Source organism: Aptenodytes forsteri, unplaced genomic scaffold (assembly GCF_000699145.1).
Source record: "Aptenodytes forsteri isolate BGI_AS27 unplaced genomic scaffold, ASM69914v1 Scaffold217, whole genome shotgun sequence".
In the NCBI taxonomy this organism is placed as follows: Eukaryota; Metazoa; Chordata; class Aves; order Sphenisciformes; family Spheniscidae; genus Aptenodytes; species Aptenodytes forsteri.
In genome coordinates, this window is record NW_008796222.1 from 4,939,569 (window position 1) to 4,965,875 (window position 26,307).

The 26,307-nt window shown below is 39.2% G+C and overlaps 2 protein-coding genes across 2 annotated transcripts in view; one reads left to right on the forward strand and one right to left on the reverse strand.

Moving 5' to 3' along the window:
- Window positions 1–26,307, reverse strand: part of NT5DC1 (5'-nucleotidase domain containing 1) — a 162,012-nt gene that overhangs the window by 130,307 nt on the left and 5,398 nt on the right. Inside the window, exons 2-6 of the mRNA XM_009289193.1 lie at window positions 24,083–24,174; window positions 22,292–22,363; window positions 20,655–20,761; window positions 19,192–19,271; window positions 15,418–15,499 (exon numbers count right to left, since the gene is read on the reverse strand). Coding sequence (XP_009287468.1) covers window positions 15,418–15,499; window positions 19,192–19,271; window positions 20,655–20,761; window positions 22,292–22,363; window positions 24,083–24,174 — 433 coding nt within the window. The remainder of the gene's footprint in view (window positions 1–15,417; window positions 15,500–19,191; window positions 19,272–20,654; window positions 20,762–22,291; window positions 22,364–24,082; window positions 24,175–26,307) is intronic.
- On the forward strand, window positions 925–8,772 carry COL10A1 (collagen type X alpha 1 chain). Its single transcript, XM_009289139.2, has 2 exons — window positions 925–1,093; window positions 6,881–8,772. The coding sequence occupies exons 1-2, from the start codon at window positions 955–957 to the stop codon at window positions 8,770–8,772; spliced, it is 2,031 nt and encodes a 676-aa protein (XP_009287414.1). The 5' UTR covers window positions 925–954.

Genomic DNA, 26,307 nt, shown 5'->3' on the forward strand with positions numbered 1-26,307 from the left:
AAAACTTAACAGGATCTAGGACGACTGCCCAAAATAGCTTCCCCCACCCCTAAAAAACACACATATACACACAGATAATTACTGCTTACTGATTTTTGGGGAGGAGCTTATGCCCAGTAGTCACCTAACTAGGGGGAAAAATCGTATAAATACTCAAGGGTGACACTTGAAATCATCAGCTTCTGCTCACTCACCAGTGGCAGAACTCCTCCTCAATAGAGGAGGATTCACTGCTCTACTACCCTGCATTGGAGCTCCACAACATTCTGGTATGTTATGATTTTACTTCATTCTATTTGGTTTTGAAGGTAACTCCTATGGGATACATGTTTTCTGGCTGGGGAGGGAAGGGGGTTGATATTTAAGGGCCAGTGACAGCATCCTTACTGCCACTGGGGCTACTTGAAAAGCTACAGATAAAAGCCTGGTTTCAAGCAAGGCAATGCGAGTTTTTTGCCACCGATGCTGAAGGAGCCAGGACTTCATGCTTTATTTGCTATAGCATTAGACAGAGGCAATAAGGTCGTGGTAGAGTGTCTATGTATTTCCACTGAAAACTTTTCTTCATTTTAGGAGTTTTGATATATGCAACGCCTGAACTTACTTTTGGAGCCCTAGTGTAACTAGGAAAATAATCACTGTTTCTGAAAACAATGGTTTTAAATAGGCTGGCATCCGTTTACAATTATTCAAGAGTGAGACTATTGCCTCTAAGCTATCTATACAAGAGCTCTATAATTCAAAGTGATAGCAAGAATGATTCCCTTTTTCTTAGTGGATTTTTCACAACTAGTGAAAGCAGGAGGAAGTAAGCACAAAGTTAATACCAATAGCAACTTTTAATACCAATACTTTAAGAAAACTCATTTATTCATGCACAAGAAACAGAACTGAACAGCTTTTCTTTATAACAAACTTTTTCTCCCCTTTCTAACACAGAACGGATTTGGAAACATGCATTTACAAATATCCTTACTGCTGCTGTTTTGTCTGAACATTGTCCATGGTAGCGATGGATATTTTTCTGAGCGATACCAGAAACAATCCAGCATCAAGGGGCCACATTTTCTACCATTCAATGTAAAGAGTCAAGGTAAGTTTACTATTTTTTGATAATAAACTAACACAATTATTCCTAGTGGGTCAATACATGAACAAGAGCTCTTTGTTTATACTATTAGTATTCAACTTTCACTAACAGTTTACGTTTATTAAAATAATGTCATCACTGCAGAAAGAACTGGCAGTGGCTCTGGCAGTTGCCTCCTATTAACAAAGATGCACACTTGTCACAGACAAGTTTTTTTTACACAATAATCACTAAAGGCATATAGAGCAGAAACAAAAGCACAGCTACAGATCTAATCTTCAGTAATGGGAATAATACAACATGATTGTGTGCATAATTATGTACAACATGGTAATTATCCTCGAATTTCTTGATTCAACACTGGGGTTTCTAACAATAGACCTGTGATCTACAATATTCACATTCTGTCATGTTATCTCTACTCAAAACAGACCTTAGGTGTGAATTTAAATTTATATCTGATACATATGCCCAAATGAAGACCTGTTTAAAGTCTAGAAAGGCAAAATAAATTGATATATCGCCATAAAAATACAACATAAACCTCTACATACTTTTTTCATGAGTGATTTAAGCTTATACTTTAATTATCAGACTAATCTCAGTAATATAACAATTCTAGCTTTATTATAAAAAGTTCTCTTTATTTCATACATCAGTTACTGTATAGGCAGATTGTATAGGCAACATGTAATTGCAATGCTATACATTGTGATATCTTATTTCTGGGTATCCTCTCTGTCCTTGTAAGTCAAATGGGTGGCTATACTTAGTGTTTGAAACTGAGTTCTGTTTTATTTTTCCATGCTTAGGCCAAAGCTTTTTTTAAAAACTTGAAATCAAAACTTCTGACTTCCCAGGTGCTATTTTTATTTGATGAATTGTCCCCCAAAGGATGATCAGTAATCTCTATTAAAGATTATCATCACTAAAATTAAGAGAACTGAATCTTTCTTGCAAACATCTCTCCCCGCCCATTCCCCCCCCCCAAGACAACATTATTTTCTTTCAGACATCAACAGGCTATTCAGAATAGCTTTCACTTTTGCTGTATCCCATCTACTTTTAGTTGTAATAATCATACTTGGGTAGAAATGAGGAAGCCGAAATGGGGGACTCAGAAAATAGGATTTGCAAATAAGCTTCTCTTTGCCAGAAAAAGGACATTATTGGCTGTATCTGCATTAGCAAATAGGGTAGCACAACAGAAGCAGATCTGGAGAGCAGAATAGTTGCTGCTCAGGACATAGCATCCACATTACCTTCATTTAGGAGGTTTTGTTTCAGAATAGCTTTAGTCTGATCCTATGGACTGGATGCTCATGAGCAGCACACATCGAGTCCAAAGATGCAGCCCTGGTCTCACCCCAGCCAGCTCCAGCACACAGAAAATAGGGTAGCACAACAGAAGCAGATCTGGAGAGCAGAATAGTTGCTGCTCAGGACATAGCATCCACATTACCTTCATTTAGGAGGTTTTGTTTCAGAATAGCTTTAGTCTGATCCTATGGACTGGATGCTCATGAGCAGCACACATCGAGTCCAAAGATGCAGCCCTGGTCTCACCCCAGCCAGCTCCAGCACACGTGCTCCAAGAATGCTCTGCAGTAAGAACCAAGTGAAAGCAGCATGGCTGGGAAACTTACCCCCCAAAATGTTCTTCTGGGTTGTACCAAAATACTGTCACAGTTTCATCTCTTGCCTTCAGCACAAGAACCTTCTGGAATCCTATCAGCGCTCTCAGACTGAATTTAGGTACATATACATAAACAGCTACTCTGAGGACTTAGTAACTGGAATTCCCACTGGGTTAGAGTTGCATTTCCTCCCTCTCCCCTCACTAACTTTTCAGAGTGTTTTCCCATGACTTTATTCAGAATCATTTACATATTTAAGTGAAGTACAATATTTAGTTGGTTATCCTCTACCATACTTCACTTACTTCTCTTCTCATACTGTTTGTTTTTCTTTCCCCTCTATAGAAAACATTTGGAAAGGGGGAAATCAGCAGCAAATTAAGAAAAAGGAAGGAGCAGGTTAAAGAGGAAATGGGGTGAAAGGGGGAAACAAATTGTCCTGAACTAAGTTTTCACTTTATATACTAACACAGAATCTAATGTGCGTGAAACTTCATATTTAGAATGAGAATGATTATATCAACATGTGAGAAGTGTAAAATGCTGTCTATTTAGGAAAATAACAAAGACTGTATACTAGACCTCAACAGCAGGAACAGCCTACAGTTTTACAGACATGGGAGTCCAGTCATTCAAAATTGCTTGACAAATCTTCATTTGGGGAACAAGCATCAAAATGGAGGACTGGAAAACCACTGCTATTCTTCAGTCTGGAAAACAAGCATCTTATAGAGGGTTTTTAGAAGAGTTTAAAGAGGGCAGACTGTTAGAGATCATCAATTCTAGTCTGAGACAATCATGGAGGAATAAAACAGGAGACTACAGAACCAAATTCATCTAACTATTGTCTAGTGAGTTCTTCTGTATGCAAGTAGCTCAAGTAGCATATGGCAAGCTTTTCATCATAGCTGACTTTTCCTATTTGGTCACCAAACATTGGCTTCTAGAGATTTAGTTATCAATAAATTCTCTTTTTGTTTTGTACAGCTTTGTCAAAAAGCAGCCTGGAACTAAAATTTCAGTCTAGGCCCAAACTGGTGACTCGGGACAACATGTAATAGAACATACAATTTCTGTTGGCAATTAAAGCCTATTAAAGCTGCATTTAGTTTGATGACATTGTTTTAACAGTTTTAAAAATCATGTTCTTGACAGCTCTCCAGTCAGAATATACTTTCCTCTTCTGTATGGATTTAGTGTTACCATTTTTAAAATATACCAGGACATATAGTGTTACCTTTTAAAATATACCAGGACGTAATTTTTAAGCCGGTAGCTCTTTGGCTTGAAATCTTTGAGAATTGAGAATAATCATTAAGTCTGACTGTTCAGCAATGCTTAATGCTTAATTGAAATCTTTGAGAAGTCCTAGTTGAGAATAATCATTAAGTCTGACTGTTCAGCAATGCTTAAATTAGCATAACCTGCAATAATGGCTTAAGTCTTCATACTTAATTCAATACATAAATAAGGTTTGACTGCACTCAGAGAACATAAACCAACTTTACATCAAGATATGTGCCAAGACATACAAAAGAGTAGCTAACCACTACTTCAACTTTCCTGGTAAAAATCCTACTTCATTAATGTGTTCAGCTGTCCTTTCCTCAGACGACTTACCATTGTCTCTAGACAGCACAATTAGCAGACATTTTAATCTAAAAGCAGCACAACTTTGAAACAATATAGCTCCTCACAGAAAATCTCTATAATAACATGAACGCTGACAAAGCCTTTAGCATCTTATGCAAAAAGGCAGCACCCACCACCTTGTGAACCTAGGACTGATGTGAAGGTGCATGTAAAACATGGTAAAAAGCAAGAAAGAGAAGCACTCTGAAGCTGAAGTCTGATGCAATTTGCCACCAAAAAAAAAAATTAGATCAAGTCCAGTAACTGCATGTTACTTAAATACAGCTGAATAAAATGAATGTTGCCTGCAGAAATTAAACTAACTCTGACTGCTAAAGAACAAAATACATATGGTAGGTCTGGACATAGTTCCTTGAGTTAGGGTTATGAAAGAGCAAACCTGGCTGGGGTCACTGTTGTCTTCTTGCCAAAGTACCCATGTAAACGCTTGGTTTTGGATTTGATGCAGTTGATGTAAAAACCTATTCATATTTTTCCCCTAATGCTTTACAACTGAAACAGCATTAACTCAGGAACCTGTTTAGGTATTTGTATTGAGGCTTTGATCTGACCTGCCTGTATTCTCTGATGTGAACAGATAGTTTTTGAAGTTCTGTCCATAGATAGAACCTATGGAATAAATTCAGAGTCCTCCAGTTCAGTAAGCTGTTTTCTCTGATGGCAGCTCTCTTATCTGTGGTGAAGAGAAAATGTGTAGCATGTAAAGAACATTTACATGCCACTTGCGCTGCAGGGTACATGTTAATTCAGACAGGCTTAAGCCTTTTCCAAATTATTTTTCCATATGATGTAGTTCTTAAAATTTGACACATCTGATGTCACCTACATAACAAGAAAACCAACTTGCAATTGCACCCTACTGAATCTGGGAGTTCAGTAGTAAGAAATCCAACAATATGAGTAAGATGCCAAAGACTGCACCAGACTAGTCTCTGGTACTGACAGATTCCACAACCTCCTTTGCAGCTGAGAAGGATGTGTGTTTGCATTTTCAGTTTGTCAATAAATCACAGACATCACCTTCTTCCTATGTGTAAGATTTTAACAACTATCTTCCTTTTCATTGCCTTAAGGAGGATGAGATAGGAAGGTGTACAAAATAAGGTGATATGCATTTGTGCTGATTTTATGCACCAGCAAAAAAGAAAATGCACTCTCTATACTTGGAAGATAAGAACAATTTCCCTGGCAATACAGGAAGAAGGCAACCTTGCAGATCCAATATCAAACCAAAATCAAATGTATTTCATATACACATCTCTTTTTTAAAATAGAATATGTACAAGAATAGTTTTTTTCCTCCATCGCACTTTTGGTTCATCAAGACTAACCACAGATTGGAAAAAGCAATTTATTATCTAAAAGACAGCAGAATACTCATTGCATAAACTTTTTTTATATATATATCTGCACACACTGCTCTCTTTGTAAGAGACTGAAATGCAAACTTTAGCTGATCCAGTTGTTGATCTTATCAATCTTTTCTAAATAAGCATAAAACAGAATATGTTGCCAATATAAAAAACAGAATCCAGGCTCTTCATATATCGTTCAGTTTTTATTTTTAAAATGACCTCTTAAATTAACATTCATCATAGGTATCGTATTTCGTTCTATAATGCTGCCAGTTGCTGCAAACTACTGAAGTAGACTCACAATATCTACGTTAATCTTGTCTTTAATGTCCTACAAATCAGCATCCTAATTTCAGCAGGAAGCTGCAAGCTCCCCCAAAGTGCACAGAAAACTAAGCAGTGAGCTTGTTTGTTTATTCCTTTATTTGTGACATTTGGTTAAGTGGCTCCACCTGCTGTTTTGATAACTAAGAAAATGAAGTATTAAAAAAACAAAACAATGCCAGAATTCTGACTGCAGTAAGATGAATGCAGTTGTGACCTTGCCACTGTGTGAAGTTTTTATGACAAACAAAAATCTTTGAGACAGTATTTGAAAATATATCATTCATATGTCTACAAAAAAAAAAAAAACACACAACAAAGCCATGGCCCACTTTTGGAAGTGTGAGGGGGGGAAAGGACAAAAATTTCACTACCTAAATGTAGCACCAAGTAGTTTCAGAAAAGTAGCTACATCTGCTCAGGAAGCTTTCTCTGTTTTCGTTCATCATCAAGATGCAAGTCTGATAACTTGCTAAATCAGTTACCTGTTTTTTTTTTCCTCTTTCTTAATAGTTTGCATCTACTTGTACAGCATCTTTTAAGCTCTCTGATGACCCTACATGTATTGAAGCCAAAAAAATTTCTAGAGGCCTTGTAGCTCACAGCACAACTCCAACACATTTGCACGTGTTAATTATTCATATAAGAGCTCTGAGACACTTTTGCCCTGAACGTCAGGTTCTCAGTGACCAAACGCAGTATTAGAAACTTGACTTCTATGAGGTTCAAATTAAGTTAACCCTTCACACATTTCACCACCATGCTACAAGTTTGCAAATCTGTTGTAGCTGCCTCAGTTGACTGGGTTTCCTCTCTCACAGGTGTGCAGGTAAGGGGTGAACAAGGACCCCCTGGTCCCCCAGGCCCTGTTGGACCAAGAGGACAACCAGGTCCTGCAGGAAAGCCAGGGTTTGGAAGTCCTGGTCCCCAAGGTCCCCCTGGTCCCCCAGGACCACCTGGATTCTCTGCAGTTGGAAAGCCAGGCATGCCAGGCCTACCAGGAAAGCCAGGAGACAGAGGACTAAATGGTGAGAAAGGAGAAGCTGGACCTGTTGGGCTCCCAGGCGCAAGAGGGCCACAAGGACCACCTGGCACTCCTGGCCCTGCAGGACTGTCTGCTCCTGGCAAGCCAGGACCACAAGGCCCTCCAGGAGCTCAAGGGCCGAGGGGCATCCCTGGCGAGAAGGGAGAGCCAGGTATCCCTGGTATAAACGGACAAAAGGGAGAAAATGGATTCGGCGTTCCAGGCCGCCCGGGTAACAGGGGTCTTCCAGGCCCGCAGGGGCCCCGGGGCCTCCCCGGTCCTGCTGGGGTAGGGAAGCCTGGCGAAAACGGTCTTCCAGGTCAGCCAGGTATGAAAGGTGACAGAGGTCTACCAGGCGCACCCGGAGCGGCTGGTATCCCAGGTCCCCAGGGTCCCCCAGGAGAACCTGGAGAAGCTGGTGTCGGCAAGCCTGGGCCAATGGGACCACCAGGAGCAGTAGGCATCCCTGGAGCCAAGGGACACCCCGGACCTGCAGGCTTGCCTGGATCCCCAGGTCTTCCAGGTTTCGGAAAACCAGGATTGCCGGGGATGAAGGGACACAGAGGGCCTGAAGGTCCTCCTGGCCTTCCAGGACCTAAAGGAGACCAAGGCCCAGCTGGTATGCCAGGAGAACCAGGGCCTGCCGGGCCACCAGGGAACATGGGCCCTCAAGGACTCAAAGGCTTGCCCGGTGAGAACGGCCTACCGGGACCCAAAGGCGACATGGGACCTGCAGGCCCCCCGGGATTCACAGGAGCCAAGGGTGAACGAGGTCTACCAGGATTAGAGGGAAAACCAGGATACCCAGGCGAGCAGGGTCTTGCTGGTCCTAAGGGACACCCTGGTTTCCCAGGTCCAAAAGGCGACACTGGCCATGCTGGGCTACCTGGCTTGCCTGGTCCAATGGGTCCACAAGGAGTTAAGGGAGTGCCAGGGATCAATGGTGAGCCGGGCCCTAGAGGGCCTTCAGGAATACCTGGGATCAGAGGCCCCATCGGCCCCCCTGGCCTGCCAGGAGCCCCTGGGGCAAAAGGTGAGCCAGGAACACCAGGACTGCCAGGCCCAGCAGGGATTTCTACGAAAGGCTTAAGCGGACCCATGGGACCACCTGGACCCCCCGGGCCTAAAGGCAACAATGGAGAGCCTGGCTTGCCAGGCCCCCCAGGTCCTCCTGGTCCCCCCGGCCAAGCCGCAATTCCACAGATGCCTGAAAGCTACATTAAAGCAGGAGAGTCTCGGGAGCTATCAGGAATGTCTTTCATGAAAGGAGTAAACCAAGCTCTTACAGGGATGGCAGTGTCTGCTTTCAGTGTCATCCTCTCAAAAGCCTACCCTGGGGCAACAGTCCCCATCAAATTTGATAAAATCTTGTACAATAGGCAGCAACACTATGACCCCAGAACAGGAATCTTCACCTGCAGGATCCCTGGACTGTACTATTTCTCCTACCATGTACATGCAAAAGGAACAAATGTTTGGGTTGCACTCTACAAAAATGGTTCCCCACTCATGTACACTTATGATGAGTACAAGAAAGGATACCTTGACCAGGCTTCTGGCAGTGCTGTTATTGATCTCATGGAGAACGATCAAGTATGGCTCCAACTGCCCAATTCAGAATCGAATGGTCTGTATTCCTCTGACTATGTTCACTCTTCTTTCTCAGGTTTCCTATTTGCTCATATCTAACAACATCCCACTTACACTGTCCTGACACTCTCTCCTTCAGACCATTTTAACGGGGCACTGATCCGATTCATCCCTAGCAGGTCATGCAACTTCAATTTTGCAAGAAAAATGGAGGAGGCAGTGAGAAGGCGGAAGAGATTGGTTCAAACCGAGTAGAATAATATTGTATGTTTTTAGAGAATTGTCATAAGAAATTTGTTTCAAATGATGATCAATTGTCCAACTGAATGCAACATTAAAATTTTATGAATTAATACAATGTACCAGTCTCTCTCTTTTTTCCCTTTTTTTTTTTAAAAAAAGGAAAATCAGAATTTCTAACTAGTACTTCTCACAACACAAAGTAGCCATTCCAGGACTCTTGATCATACTTCACTATACTTGAATTAACTGAAGGTATTATTCAGAGTAAACAGTCTCAGATACAGCATGGTCATCACAACAGACAGATAATATACTTCAGTAACATTAGTCTGCTATCTGTCAGCTTCATCTTTAAGCTATCAAACAGGAGTCAAGAAAACACAAGTCTAATATAGTGCATACCATGTCACAGTTTTAATTTAGTTCCACTTTTCTTATTAATGAATAACTGTCTTGCAGAAAGGTAGATTTACAAATTATTACCTGTTACTGAAGATCTAAAACTTTCACAATATGAAAAAGCAACCAGATTTGAAGCCTACAAATCCACTCAGCTTTCTTTGATGCACATTTTGTAATCTGCAGCAACAAACTAGTTCAATATTTTAAGCTCCTAACATTCTGTAAAACTACAATGTTCAGAGTACAGTAAACCAACTATCACCAAATCCAGAAGAGCATATCTTCACAAGCATGCAGACACTCACAAAGTCACAACAGCTTTACCTCCCCAAAATTGGAGACGATCTGTGCACTGTTTTTCCCTGAACAGTTCATGCCTTTAGAACACAATACTCTTGGGACTATATTTTACTTAAATGCTAAATGTATCAGATGATGACAGTAATCAGTCAGTAGACAATCGTATTTACCATACCTACATATAACTCATGTCTTACAAACATTAGACATTACATTAATCTGTTACAGCACTAAGAAAAGTTAATGATATAAAGTAAGCTAGCTTAGTAAAATTAGTACTTATAAATTATCAAACCATAATAGTTTGATCACACATTTCTTCCAATGACAGTTACCATTCGCATGCTTTAAAAGCATCATATACATCAAAACCTTATCAACTCTTAAACTATTATTTTTAGCTTAATTTTTTTAAACAGAAGTTTTTAATCACTTGAACTAAAAGCAGGTAGGCTCACGTTTAAAAGTTTTGCGTATCACCATTTCTTCATGAAAGCAGAACCTGAGGCTTGTTATATTGCATACATTTGAAATCAGCAATTTCCCAAGTACTTGATAATACGCTGGGATTAATAAAAAAGTGAGGACACCTTTAGGTTGATCCATCCTTAGCAAAACTATACAATGTTTTGGAAACAGTAAAGAACTACCAAGAAGGTAACTCTGCAGAATTGTTTTTTCTCCTCTTTGAAGTGCTGCTGGATAAGGAAGTCTGTGGCTTAGGCTATACTTTGGTAAAATAAGTGCTTAAGTAGAGAGTGTAATGCGAGATCTGCTTATTTTAGCAGCCAAGTAGACCTAGGCAAGCAAATTGGTACTACTATTATAAACATTACACACAAATGTATGGAAATAATACAGTGGACAGTAACACAATTAATAAGTAGCAATCCTGTGATACTTTTCTTTCAAGCCAAAATAAAACTCAAGACACTTGAGTCAGAATTGTCTATTCCCACTATTCTACCTTCCTGTTTTAGGCCAAATACTAATTACGGATCTCCTAAGAATTATCTCTTTTTTGCACTAAAAATGTTTTCCTATGCAGTCACTCACATTAGTTCAACAGCACTTTCCAGTATTTAAACATAGCATGTGCTGCTGCCAATACATTCAACCAATCTGGCACTTTTGTTTCAGAAACAAATAGAGGGACTGGGTACTGGAGCTGGAAAATACTGCTCAGTAGTTGTAAAGTTTCTGGTTAATTGCTTTACATCCGAAATGTATGCCAAAGCACATGTTTAAAATTGTTGGAGATGCTTGGTGCTCAGCAGTACATTACTGTCCTGTGATTCCAATTAACTAGTCTCTCCACAAGAAACTAGGCCTAGACAGTATTCTTAAAAGCATGGTTCACCAATTCTTATTGTCCATCCACTTTAAATCAGGTTTTGTCCTTTAATGTCTTTGTTCCTCAAATGAACACATAGGACTTGAAATAAGTCTACAGCTTAGTACCTCAGGCCCGCCTTTTTGAAGGCTTTTCATAACTGTTCAGACATTAAGCCATTAAGAAAGCATCTCTTAACACTGAAAAGCTAGAGATTACACACCAAATTGTGGCACAAGCACAACTTCTACCTTGATTTTAGCTTTGGATTCTCAGTTTAGAGGGAACCTTGAGAAGGTCTGTAAGATTTTTAAATTTGTTTTTTAATATTTTCTCCACATGAAGATCAGCAACCTACCTAAAGATAAAGCTCTTCCAAAAACCACATCTTTTCTGGATCATGGGCATTAGAGGAAAGAAAATTCAATATTAGATTAAAATGAAAACATAAGAGCCTGTAATAGTACAAAACTCACTTCCAAAGGCTTCAAAAAGATTTCCAAGACAAATTTCAGTAGTTCTTAAGTGTTCAGACACATGAAGCACCCAAATAATCCCTTCTGTATTTCGCTGGAAAGCCCAGCAGAGAAGTGCAACAAATTTGTTTGCTTCTATCTTTGTTGCCATTTTCACAATTAAGACAAATAATGATCTCTCATCACTGGACTACCTCAACATTAGGAATTTCTAATGTTTTGCAAAATTTTTGGAGGAAAATCTTTTGGCCAGAAAAGCATCTTTGCTTTTTGTTTGTTGCATTTGAAGTTACATATAAAGGATATAATGCACATATCGCAAACATCTAGATCCACTATCTTCTGCCAAGACAACAGGGTAATAACATAACTTGCAATCAAAAACCTCTGTGTGTGTGCATGCGTTTTTGGGGAGAGAATGGAGTAGTTTAGAAAGATCCAAAGTTTTCCTGCCCAAAGTAACACTTCCCATACATCAGCATGCCACTTCAAAATACTGATCAATCACATAAAAGCCAATATGCAAGTTACTAAAAAACAGGTTTTAAGTCTAGCACTTTCTTTCTCTAATAATTTTCCTTTTTGTAAAAGATGGTCAGTGCCAAATTTCTCAGATGCATCCTTGAAACCTGAGAGCAGATCCCATCAAGCCTTTTCATGGGCAATTTATGAAGTCTCTGCTGCCATGTTAGGCATGATCTTTTTACTTCCAAAATGAAAAATAAGCTTATGAGCTGATTGAAAATATTACAAATATATCATTTTCACTATATAACCACAGCTGCTACAGTTTTCAGAAGTGTCAGGGAAATGATAGGGAAAGACAATCATGGAAGACAGAGAGAAAGCAGCCTTTAAGAGAAGACATTTTACAAAATTCTGCTTTAAGAAGTTATATCAGGCAACTTCCTTCTACAAAAACTATTGATTTTTCTGTCCAAAAATCACAAAATCTGAAATTTTTCATGTGGAAATAGTTATACAGTACTTCAAGCACTTATTAACTCCTCTAAAGATCAAACTTTATTTCCATAATGTGTTGTGGACCTTTGTCCACGTATTTCTACAGTGTAAAATACATTGCCACATGCCATTTATTTTAAAACTGCTCTTTACTTTTTTATATAGAATATAAAGAATATAAACCAAGTGAAACACATACAAACTAATGTTAATCACCTTAAAGCTGCAAAATATTCCAGTGATAAGTTAAAGATTTACAAAAAGGATTACTCAAGTAATTTAATATTCAACTTGGATATCAATTACAGAGGGCATTCTTGCAGGTATTATTAGGCAAGAAATGACCATTTTGAAAATACGAATATCTGTGTTCATTGCTATCTGACATCATGCTTTTCCGACAGTATTGTTTAATAGATTCCTCCAAATTTTTGAGTTATTCTTCAGAAAGGAAGATCTCAATAACACAAGACTATTTTGGAACCCTCTTACTCTCCCTCTGCAAGCCTCAGTTCTTCACTTCTTTACAAGTAAAAGAGTGGGTCAATACCCTTCATTAAGCTGAACCAGGACAATCATGGCTATCTGAAAAAGCCATCCAAAAAAAATATCATAGGGCAATTATCTAAGGCAATTACTATAGCTAAGACAATGAAAAGCAAAATCCACCAGACACCTGATTATGATCAAAGAAATTGTGTGAAAAAGAAGGGGCATAGAGAAACAAGGGCATACTGACAACAAACCAAAGTGACTTGCAAACACGGATTTCAAAAAATAAAGTGGTCAGTCGTTCTGCTCCGTCACTGACAATGGCACTACTAAGACGGCATTTCAACTTGGGAACTTTGCGTCTCCTCAACTGACCACTTAATAAGTTTGCTTTAGAAATTTTACCTTGACTAACTGTTAATGAGCACTGCTTTTCTCTGAAGGGTTAAACCCTCTACAAGGCACCGAGGGCATGGAGTTAAGTCAAGAGGCTGTGGTTTTCAAGCTAGGCTCTGGGCTAAGAAAGAGAGTGGGGCTTCCTGGTATGTAGACGTTGGGCTGGAGCCAGGTTTAGGAGTTTCCTCAGGAAGCTATGTTAAGCTTGCAGCTGAGGGGGAAAAAAAAAAAGTCTCTGGCACAAACTCCTGACAGAAGATTAGTACCGTTATTCTCATTTCACAGAGGGACCTGAAGCAAAAAGAGATACACCATGGGAATATCACAGGTAAGTGATACAGGAAGAAATTCTCTGGTTCTTCCGACTCCCTATTCAGTGCTTTATCCACTGGACCGCATTATTAAAAGGAAAATAAGACCACTATGAAGCCTTTCAAAGTGATGCATGACAGAGAATAGTACTTTCATATATTAAAATATTTAAGTAGTGTATACAATCTGCATTGTTTTACTTCTGATTTTCCAGAGCTTTATCCAAAATAACTCATGCCTATCAGTTACTACGTTTTCTTATATTTAACACTGCTGTGCACGTGCCTCGTGACTTTTATAAGAGATTCAGGTGTATTAAATTAAGTACCAATTCTGATAGCAGTTAGAAAGGATTAAGTCATATCACACATCTGTTTGTATGCTGATTCCATGCTTACATACACAAATAGGTACCAGATAGGTAGGTATATGCATAAATGTACACATGTACACACAAGTAGACACTCACAGAAATAAAATGAAGCTATTATTTCTGATTTCAAAGATCAGACTTTAACTTCTGTTTTATCTAATTAATTTCCAAAGAACACTTTTTAAAATTATTCTTTTCACCAAACACTGCATGATCCACACCTTTTAAAACAAAGAGCTTCCGCGATTTGAAAAAAGAATTAACAAAAAATGCTAAAAAAATAGTTACAGTTGATTAGGATTGGTTTAATATCAGCAGAAAACAAAGGATATATTTATTTCATGTATGAATGAGTTCCTAGAGGAATTCTTAACTACCAATCACACTCTAGAGCTCCAATGGAAACACATTAGCAACAACAAAAACATTTTAGGAATATCTCGTTGTCTTTTGCAATATGCATCCCGATATCAACTTCCCTTTTGTTTGGAACCTCTCTGAGACAATTTTGTTTGAAAGGAATACAGAAAGTAGTACAGCTCTGGTGAACAAAAGGTAAGTTTTAAGAAGGTCCAAACTACACCTGTGCCTAATGAATGTTGCATTAACACAGGTAGTTCTATCAGAAAATACTAGCAGCAAAATTATACAGAATTCTGAACTGATCTGCATATAATCTTTTTACAACACCCCCCCGCAGTTAAAAATAATTTCAATGAATTGTGAGCACATGCAAGATGATTAAGCTTTATTCTGAACTTATTATTTTATATGCCTAATAGAAACTCAGAAATTAAGTCTGTGAAGGAGGAAAAGTATTTCTAGTGGAAGGCTATCCAAGATGTTTTCCAACTCTAACTTATATTACAGTATTATAAGGTTGGCTTTGGGTGGAGGAAGGCTATTATTAAAAAATTCCTCTGCAATTTCTAGTAAATTTATAACAAAATAACAGTTTTTAAAAAGGTTTCAAAAATAGGAAAACAATCTCCTCACCATTGTGTCAATACTACATGAGGAATTCTAATCCAAACTAGAGTGCTAAAGAAAATTATCAAATATTAGTTACTACTTTAATTTTTTTGTCCAATCATTTCTGATTTTATTTAGGAGTACAACACCACAAGGAATAGCATCAAAATACAGTTCAAGGGTGTCCACATTACCATACCAATCATGGGAAGAAACCATTTTTCCTCTAAATTCAGTGAAGTAGCACATCACAAGTGGTGTTAAAAATAGCAAAACAGTTCCAGCTAAACTAAATAGAAATAGTAATGAAAGAGACATTCTATTTCAGGATAAACATGTGTCTACTGTACAACTATTTGTAAGCTTGAAAAGTAAAAGCTGTGTTGAGTAACCTACGGTGTACTTGCAAATGTACAAGTACATTTGTTCTGGCTAGCACATGTAATATTTTCAGCTAGTAAGTTTGCAGTGAACCCACTTACCTTTAAAAGCTGATATTTTATAATTGTGCTGGATAGCAGCCACCATGTCCTTCCAGAAGTCATATTTTTTCTGACCATCATGCTGTAAGTGTCAAAAGGAACGTAGTCATTACATCAAGTATCAGCTATTTCGAGCTTTCATATTGAAACAGTGACAGGAATGCCATTAATAAACAAAAGTATTTTGAAAATGGAGTAAAACAGTTTCAGACAGTAGGATTCAGGAGATCAGGACTCAGTACCCAGCTTGACTGTGAACCTTGGGTAACTGCAGACAAGTCGTCTCCCTACTTCAGAAGGATATGGTGGTGTGGGGGGAAGAAGGGGAAAGGAGGAACTCTAAAACATTACAGCAAAAGGAGTCATTAGACAGAACAGCAACTTACTGAATGAGCCATCCCACTGACATTTGGGAAAAAGAAGTGCTTAGAACTGCAAATACTGTACTTAATTAGCAGGTTGACATTATCTACAGCCTGGTACTCTTATCACCTTCCACCCTCAGAACTGGCAAAACCCTTTCCTATAATTTAGAGGTAATGCCTTTCTGCCAACAACTCCACCCCAAACACCACATGAAATACTCATCCAGAGGCCAGGCTGAGCAGCACTGCGTTACACCGTACCCTGAAGACTGCCAAACCCCAGCTCTGGCAGAAGGGCAGAGGAAGGTGATCTGTGCTTGTGAGGTGTCTCTCACTGTTCCTAGAAAGTCGGCCAGGCACAGAAGAGCTCCAGCTGACCTCAACCGCCCTTTCAACATCTCACCAAGGGAGAGGAAAAGCTTCTCAACCAGCTGAGCCCCACAGCGCTCTCAAACTCCACAAATTTTAGGAGCGCTGAATTAAACATGGATGCAGTTATGCAGCTAGCCAATATTACAGAGCAGAGGATTAGCTACAGAGCCTGTAAGAGGTGCCCAGAGTTACGAGGTACTGGGCAGCAGCAAAGCAGGTGGTATAGTCTCTTTGAGTTTGTACACTGTGGAAAATATCATGCGGTGTTGTTACAGGCTTTCCACACCTACACGAGGATAAATTTCAATGCAACTGTTAACAGATTTCATGGCATTGCCTTCTGTGTCCTGACCACTGCACTGGTACCTGAATAATGACCGATTTTGTAAGCATAAAGCAATTTCTAGAGAGGGAAACATTCAGAAACTGAAAAAAAAACCCCCTTAACATCACCAGCCAAAAACATGTAGTTTATATGTGCTGAAGTAAACTGCTATTTCAGGCCTAATCTGCCATGGAGGCTTCCAGAAGCACGGTCTGCCCTTAATTTCACAACCAGCAAGTCACACAAACAAGGCCTTTTGCCATAGTGCTTGTCAGTTGTGCACAGTCTGCTTATCACCCACCAGCTCTACAGGTTAAGAGCAGGAAAGATACAATGCTGTGGCTTTTAATGTTTTTTTTTTTTTTAATCCATTCCTATAGCAAGCTGCTGCAGAAATACATAAAAGGACTAACGGAGAAAAAAGCTTTCATATACGTCAAACTTCAGTTAGCTGCTAACCAAGGTCATTATTCAAAGCCATGTTCAGGAGATGCTGGGGAGCACCTATCCGTCTAGTGGCGATGGCACTAGCCTATGCTAGCACTAACCTTGGGACAGACAGATTCAACTGTCCGCTCTGCTCATATTCCACGTGGCTGACTTGCTCCTTAGTTTGGGGTTTTGTTTTTTTTGTTTCTTTTTAAAAAAATCAGTGCAATGAGCTAACAGTTCCTCAGAGTGCTGTTTTGAAGACAGATGGATACTAGTTTAAAAGTGGGTACGCTTCCTTCAAAACATTTGACCTCAGAGAAGACTAAAATAACTCAAACTAATTCCTTGCAAATCTACAGCCATTGCATGTGACACATGCAAGAAAACAGACCAATTCCCAGAAAGCAGAGAGAAAACCGTGTGCACACCCATGCAGTCCACCAAGATTTTGGCAGTGATTATCAAATGTGATTTCATTAGCTGAAGTATCAGACAAAGAAGTATTTTGTGTAGAGCTTCAATGTGAAGATCCAAAACACTAAGAAGCTCCTCTGCTTTGTCTGAAAAATACATGAGTTCTGGCTCCGGACACTGCAAAACCATATTGATTCTTAACAGCGTAGAGCAGCCCAGCAACCAACTCATGCCTAAACCCATTTTGAATCCAAACCTAGCAGTTCTCCCATCTGTTTCCAGTAGGAAGCGTTCCTGATCCTAGAATGTTTTCTGGAAATGATAAGAAAATAGCCCTTACTGAACAGGCTCCCAGAACAGGAAACAGAAGCCTCTACTTCCTTTCAGAAATGTGGAGGAAAAAAACGTGATGGTTTCTAACCCTTAGGATGCAGCATGTTGCAGTCATGAGGCCTGCTGGAGAGGCCTACCACCTCCTGCTTTGCATCTTTCTCATCTGGTTGATGGTAACATCCCAGGGAATTACTATGGCCCTCCTGTTGAAACCAGGCCAACATCCAGTAAAATATTCAAGAGCTGCTAGCTGATAAAGAGGGTGCATGACCCACTTCTGGTAGCTCTCTGGAAAAACAGCACAGCTTTAGTTCTCTCTGGCTGAAGATAGCACTGATCCAGGATCAGTGTCCCAGCTTGCAAACTAGTAACTGAATGTGCAAGCTTATTACACACATGCTATAACATGCTTTCTCTCTCAATAAGTAGGTGATTTGTGCTGAGTCTAAATTAATATAAAATGAAGTAATACAATACAGGTGTCACATCTGAGAGAGGTTCCCAAGCTGTGAACAGTAGAGGAAGGAGATTAATCAGGCACAAAATTAAAAGTCTTATGGCACACCTGTCCTCAGTGGTTCCTGATAAGCTAGCCTTAGCTAACTCTTCATGCAGTACTTAGACTTAGGCAGCAATCTACTCAGCACGCTATTTTGGAGTGGAGGTTAAAGCATCAAGTCAGCTGATACCCAAAGGGATCCCAGATACCCATCTCACAGCTCTGAATTTCACTCTGCAGACAAAGTTTAGTATTTGCAATTTTCAGTGCTGCAGCTCTTTGGTACCTTTAGCCAGAAGATTACATCAGTACTCTTCTGACACCAATATACTTACTGTATGAGAAGAACCCTCTCCTACCCCGAGCTGCACACAAGTTAAAGATTCAAGCCTTCTTTAACACAACCAAATCAAATAGCATCAAACTTCAAAGGTAGGATTTAGGACATTGCATCTATCTAAAAAGCACTGAAAAAGGTTCAAGCAATTTTATTTTCCACCTTGAAAATTTAACTTACTGTTTAGCAGAGGAAAAAAAAAGGATACTATTCTAGAGGTGTATGTACATCTGTGTATACAGATCAATATATTTAAGACAAAAACAAGTTTAAAAAAGGATGGAATTAAGCTTTCAACTCATTAACACCTTGCAAATTAGCAAACCGTGTTACTCAGAAGACTTACATTAGATTTAATTCAAGTATCATCAAGTATAATTAAAGGAGATTTTAAGAACTATATTCTGCATATCACAGAGTAAAGTTGAGAAAACAGTGCATTTCTACTTGTATCCTAATTATTTGTGCCCTCTTGTGGAAGTACATTTATTTTGAAAATGCCATGTAGCTCACAATTAGCTTTGGAGACAACTCTAATACACTAAGTCCAACATGAAAAATTCCAAACAAGGAAAAAGCTAAAGACCTTGATGTTGTTCAATACACTATTTGTACGCATTTAATAATGCATGCAAGAAGTGTGGTGGGGGAAGAGAAAGATAATGCAATACTTAGTTTCAAACAATCCAGTTCTTACCTGATTTAAGCTGTCCACAGCCCTTGCACACAAGAGAGCTCCTGGCAGGTCAAAATAATTATCATACAAATAGTATTTCGCTGGGGAAAAAAAAAAAAAAAAGAAAATTTCTACTTTTTTAAAATCCTTATTGTATGCTTTAATCACAAATTAAAAAAAATACATTTAAATAATAGTATAAGCTCCTATTTGGATTTTACTGGTAACAAGCATTATCTGCTTCCCAATCTTTGTTAGCCTTTATTCCCACTTTTGATTTTCATAATTGGCAACTGAAAGTTGTTAATCTATATCAAGGCAGTGAGATTTTAAAAATGCATTTTAAGGTTCTAAAAGTTAAGGTGGAAGAGATGGAAGAGAACCATGAGTCAGGACAGTATCACTCAACTCTTCCAAAATATCTATTTCCCTAGCAGTGGAAACAAAAAGAAAGGGTTTGAGAAGTTGTTTCAGAAACATTTGGACAGGTCTTACACGTAGTCTTGTCCTTTGCACACACATGCTGCAGACAGTGCCTTAGCCCAAGGGGAAGCATGCCCACGTTATTATGTGAGCCCCCAAAACAGAACAAAGTCAGGAGGGTCCAAATGTCCCCCCAGACTGAGGTCATGTTCAACAACTCTTTCCTAGGAGTGAAATGACTTAACCAGTGGGTTTTTTTGTATTCATGATCTTGTCTGTGCCTTTCTTTAATATACCTAAGAGACAGCGATTAACATTCACAAGAGGGACCAAGTGCACTTTTCAATGAATAAGAAAGGCACGTTTGGTGTAAGACCAAAGGAAACCTTTCTCTTCTACCCTGTTACAAATGATTACCTGCAGTTTAGAATAAGCATCACAAACAAGTTTATGTCAGCAAAATCTCAAGGAAAATCTCTTCATTACATAGGACAATGCAACTAACTGAGCACTTTACGTGTATTACTCACAATTGCCAAGATCAAAGTAAAACAGAGAAGACGCACAGAGCAAGAACACAAACCTAGCCACAGTGCCTTCAAAGTGACTCCCATCTTAAAACCAAGAAACTTCAATTGCAGGAGGAGGAGTTTTGTTTCCAGATCCGCTCTGTTCTTGGCACCTGCACCTAGGCCTCCAGTAACAGCACTGATGGTAATGAGTCAGCAATTAAGAAAAATTTAAGATTTGCCAAATATGTCCTAAGTGAGATAGGCTGGTAATCTCAGTCTACTTCATCAAGGAACAATGTGCCCATCTCTATAACCAAAACATGCCTATAATGTCAGCTCATTTGTCTTGTCACTAGTGACTAAAATTTAAGTTGAACTCTAGTATTAGAAGTTGAAAATACAAAAAAACAATTCTCCCGCAAAGCATTTACCTATTCCAGTAATTCTCTGCTCAAGTATTTTTACATATTTGTAGTAAGAACTAATACTATGAGGCACTGAAGGGGCCAGAGCAATTTCAAAGAAGAGGACATGCTAAGGTATAGCTACCTGAGCGGGAAACCATTCCACTGACTGTATTAAAGTGTTTCCACTCCCTCCTTCCATATGTCTCCAGGACCTCTTCGGACGTCATGCTCTTTGTACCGTGGCTTGCCCTATTTGATGCATTAAGTTATTTATATATAAAAAAAAAGAAAAAAGAAAAAGAAAAAGGTTGAAAACAGCCAAACTACTCCTCATGCACAGTAATGCATTGCAACTGAATACTGAGGTGCATGCAAGTTGATCAGAAGTAACTCTCTTCATAACTTAGAAGTTTCCCAGGACCTAAGCTTTTATCATATACATTACAGTCCTCGATAAAAGCCCTGCTACACAGCGGTTTGGTTGGCTGGGGCACGGCTACTGTGCCTCACCTGCTAACACAATCACTCTGTATTGCTCGAATGTTCTCAATTGTGTGAGGACACTCGCTATACTTGAACTATCAATATACACTGCACAATAAAACACAGTGCAGAAAGCCTATACATCATTCTGAAGCCTGGTAACGTTCACAGAGCGCAGGGCAGAACTACGGAAAAGAACTATTGAGCCCTGCAAGCAGCTGTGTAAGAGAGAAGTACGCACAAGTCTTTTTAGGAGTTAAAAATCAACTAGCTTGACCATCAAACTGGGCGCCAAAAGAATGCACAGACTCCAGTTTTGAAGCAAATGCAGGCAATGCTACAAGAAGTAATCCTGTACTGCTCTTCCCTTTACTGTGGTATATCCTCCAGTCTTGAATTCTGCATTTAGTACTCCGAAATTCATGGTACTAAATGAATTTCAGGATACACAGCAGAGACTCACGGGTATTTCTTCATTTCTTTCAATGAGATCTGATTTTCCCTAGCATCTTCAAGCTCCTTCTCCCACATGCTATCAGAAAAAAAAAAAGTAGAGTCTATCTTGAGTACTAAATTACGCAGATTTTCATTTTGGGAAAAAATAAGGGGGAAATGGGACTGGGATTGACATACTTTAGATATATTTACTTTTCAGATTTGTGATTCAAAATAAAAATCTTCTATGTTTAAAAAAAGAGGGAAAGAGGAACTAAAGATATACTGAAATGATGACTGAAGGCAAAATATAGCTTTTAAGAGGAAAAAAAACCCAGAATTTTGAAAGCAAATGTGTCGGTTTCTGTGTTTAATTTGCCTCAGGCTATTTAAACTATATGTTGTAAGCCTGCAGAATTTTGAATGTGTATGGTACAAAGATAATAGTGCTCTCATCATTAACATTAGTCATTAGCACTGACTCAGGGTCAGGTTAATCACAATTCAGAGAAAAACCTTACCCTGGATCTTAGCAGAACTGGACAAAGAGTACATTGGTAGCCACTGAAAAAGTGAATTTACTTTCAAGATCAGTATGCTCTCAGAGTCTTAGATGTTTGTTAAAAATGAGATGTTCTTTCCTAGCAGCTATCATGGAAATATTAGGAAAAAACTGCATATGTAACATTAAGAGAAACTGAGCACCATGTTACCAAAGATTATTTAAACTTTTACATCTAATAAATGAATGTATGCTGAAATTGGTATTTTAAATATTTAATAAAACTGAGAGATGGCTTTCAGAAAGAGGATAAAATTTTTGTGTTTGTTTAACAATATAAATTTAATCGCCAATATTACCTTAAAACTGTTCCATCTTCTGCAAGTTTCAGGAAGTTTCCTTCTTCAATATCCAACACCAAGCCTTTACAACTAAGAATAATTTTATTTTAAGGAAGAAACAAACAATTAATGCTTTCAGACAAATGCCTTGTTATAGATCAGAATAGTGAAATGCAGTTACAGAAGGTATACAATGATGCTACACAAAAGCAGCAAAATCACAACCCTTCAAATATTTCCATGTTTGAACAATGCTCTATATATGCAAATACATATTACTACAATGAGGACTGGATTTCACTTACATAGTGAATTCCTACTAAATAAATCCAGTTCCATTGTTCAGCGAGTTCAGTGACTATTCATATAGATAAGGTTGAAGGATTAAGGTCCAAACATATACAACTAAGAAATGTGATATTTAAGCCACTTCTATTAAAGAAATGTATTTTTTTCTTGGTGGCAACTCCCCTACTTATTATTACTAGACTGATAACACCAGTTATTAAGGGATGGAGGGGCAGAACATCATTTTAAGTGAGGCAACTGAATATCCAAGGAACATGTGAAGCAGAAGCATTGCCATGCTAGGCAGTGCTAACAAGGTGAAGAGTTGACAGCATAGGACAGACATCCAACAAGAGTTCCTAACTCTCCTAGTAAATCTGTACCTTACAGATAATTGAATCTACATTCACTTAGGTTGTATGAAAAAATAATTCAGAGTTCAGTGGCTAGGATAACAATGAATAATCGAGACTGAAAAAGTAATGCCATCTTCATCCTCTGTTATAAGGTACCCAGAGGAAAGAAGATATGCCACGAAGGCAGCAAGCAGACCCCAACCTTTCACAAATGACACCTGGGTGAGTAGCACCGACACGTTGGCTACCAGCACTGTGGGCTTGCAGGTCCACGTTAATGAACCCCCAGCTCCAATAAGGGACTGAGGCTGAGATATCTAGATCTTAACAAAGGATTTCATCCATCAGAGGCCTCAAAATATGAGAAATACAGACACATTGCTTGTCACATGAAAGTTGAAATCAATCTGATTGGAAACTGTCCAGTCAAATACTGAATTGTAGAAACAACTGATCAAAACCATTCCCACAATAACACATGCATTACTTAAAAAAAAAAAAACCAAACACAACACAACTTTGTCTTTCTCCTAAAAAATTTAGCGATTACCTGGCCTTCAAGCTCCCACCCCCCCGGCCTAGACAATGACCTGTTAAAGTTGGAAGATCAGAGATTCACGTTCAAGCTCCTTCTCAGAGACCACTGAGCTCAGAGCAGCAACTTGCATTTCAGCCTTTTGCATCGCAGCTTTGTGCCTGACGTGCCATCACCCAAGGGCTACCTCCTGGCACGTCAACCTTCCTTGGTTCCTCAGAAGGCTGTTGGGATTATTCTGCCTTACACAAAGAAAAACACATCTGCCGAGATAAAAACTACTGAATTCTGATGGTTACTGGATTTAGCAGTCGAACTGAAGGTAGAAGACAAAGGAGATATATAAACTAAGAGAGTAAGTCAGACTAAAAGGCTTGTGTCTAGACAGCTAGAAGCACAGACAAAGCAAGCTTAGATGCTCAGTTCTCTCTTCAAAATAACACGTTAGAAGTATCTCATGACAAATACTTGTTCAAACAAGTACGTAAAACTGTAATTTTGGATTTATCTATTGGGCTTGACAATCATAACAACAAGCGCCTAATAACAGCAGCTGTTTTCCAAGCTTTGTAAAAGTTACAGCATAAAGGAAGTTATGAAGAAAGTTTCTATTATTTTCAACATACTCACCAGAAGTCTAAGCTGTCTGGAGCTAGAGTCAGCAAGTCTTTGTCATAACCCTTCTCCGCCACCAAATACTGGGCAAAACTATCATATATTAACTACAAATGAAAAAATAAATGCATTAATTATACTGATTAAGTGAGATCAAAGATACTGCTTCCCTGGAAAGTGGCAAGATGCTAGTGTTAGTGCCTCCCAAGCAAAATCAAACCAGGGACCTAGGGGCCCTACCCCACTGCCTCCACTACTGGGAAATAGTGCCCGAGGGTGTTTTTGCCATGGCTGGAAAACAGCTCAAGATGGTCACACAACAGTTCCAGCGCAATGTGTCCAGCGTAACCAAGTTTACAGCATTCTACCTGACTGCCCCCATGCTTCAAGACTGTTGGGAAACCAAGATGGTAAGTACCTAAGACTAGTCACTACCCTCTCCTCCGCAATCTTTTTTTGCTTTTAAATTTTAAGTGTCACAGGTACCAAGACTCAACAAGCGGCTTCTGAACCAATAACCAACTACTCTTAGGGGACATTTTAAAAGTATCTAAAGGAACATATTTTGAAGGAAACAGGCAACTACTAAGTAAATTGTGACTATTTATAAGTTCAGAAAGAACACTGTTAAAGCCCGATATACCAGTCAGTGATTTATTAATGTAATGTGCTGGTAAAGTTGTACAAGAAGATCTACGTAGATGCTGCCAGGTCCTTAAAGACCGTACCAAAATAGTAATTGCTCCCTTTTTCTCATGATTCTTTCATTAAAGCTGTTCCGTGGCCTTTTTTTCTTAATTACAAAAGCTGCTCTTGGAATGAGTATGAATAATGTCTGAGAAAGACTAATATGAAGGCCAACACTGAAAGAATAAGAACTAAGTGCATCTTCAGCTGTGCCTGCCAGCATTTTTAAGTATTTTTTGCTTCCAATAGATACAGATGCATGCAATGGGCATGTGTCAGTCTGTCTCTGTGTGCTGTGAGAAGATGAAGAATAAACTAAGTTTAGTAAATGTTTTTGGTTTTTTTTTCCTCTATTTTGTTAACTGGTTGTGGTTTTGTTGGTGTTTTTTTTTTTTTTAAACTCTTCTAGTTATCAATTGTTTAATGTCTGCCTTCATCGGACAAAATCCTTATCAGTAAGAATGTGCCTGTGCAAGATGCAATGTGTGTGGCATAACAGAAGGAACATGGAAGGTAAGCCTAGAGTTGTATAGTTTCCAGTTCAGAGCACATGCATTTTATAACTTGCCACTATTGAACCTTGAACCTAAGAAAGATGCCTCTATACAGAAAGTCACCTCTTCTAGTTATCAATTGTTTAATGTCTGCCTTCATCGGACAAAATCCTTATCAGTAAGAATGTGCCTGTGCAAGATGCAATGTGTGTGGCATAACAGAAGGAACATGGAAGGTAAGCCTAGAGTTGTATAGTTTCCAGCAGGAACTTCAGAGCACATGCATTTTATAACTTGCCACTATTGAACCTCTTTTGTAAGAAAGATGCCTCTATACAGAAAGTCACTTAGAGCTCAAGGGAGCTCAAGGAAGCAATTTTTCAACACAGGACGCACTGAACCATACCTATTTGTAAATGGGACACCTCATAAACATTTGTTTCTATACCAAATTCTGAAGTATCTTGCAGTTAGCATAGGAGTCCCGTGCAGTGCAAAATGCACTGTAGGTGAATGGAGGCAAATAAAAGGGGAGAGGGGGACATCATGAGCACCCATGACACAAGATAGCTCCGTGGCAAAGTCCTGACATCAGCAAAGAAGGACAAGTCAATGAAAGATTGTCAGGGAGTTTAAAATGTGCCAGTCGGAAAAAAAAAAAGCGTCAAGGGCGGGAAGGCACAGTACATGACAGTAGTTCCTCTCCGTAAGGGACAACGGGGCTAAGTCAGAGCTGCTGAGCGCCTTTAAGCTCGGCGTTTTATTTTAAGCACCAGAAAGTTTGCAAAGGTCGCCTGTCGAAAGTGCTGCAGACTTCTAACTCTGTCTGCAGCATCTCTAGATTTGGCGGGGGGTGACTCTACCTTTTTCTCAGCGCCGCTACAATTAGGAAAGCTCTCAAGAAGCACCATTTTCAAGGAAGAAGACATGGCTGTCCCCTTTGCTCGGGCAGAGGCCTGCTGAGGAAGCGGCCGGCGAGACATGCACTTGTGTTTCTCTTCTCCTTTTAGGTCTCCCCGTGGGTATCTGAGCCAGCAGCCTCGGGGCTCGCTGGCCCCG

Coding starts and splice junctions, on each gene's coding strand:
- COL10A1 (XM_009289139.2), top strand. CDS start 955: ATGCATTTACAAATATCCTTACTGCTGCTGTTTTGTCTGAACATTGTC. Junction 1,094..6,880: donor ATTCAATGTAAAGAGTCAAG/GTAAGTTTACTA, acceptor CCTCTCTCACAG/GTGTGCAGGTAAGGGGTGAA.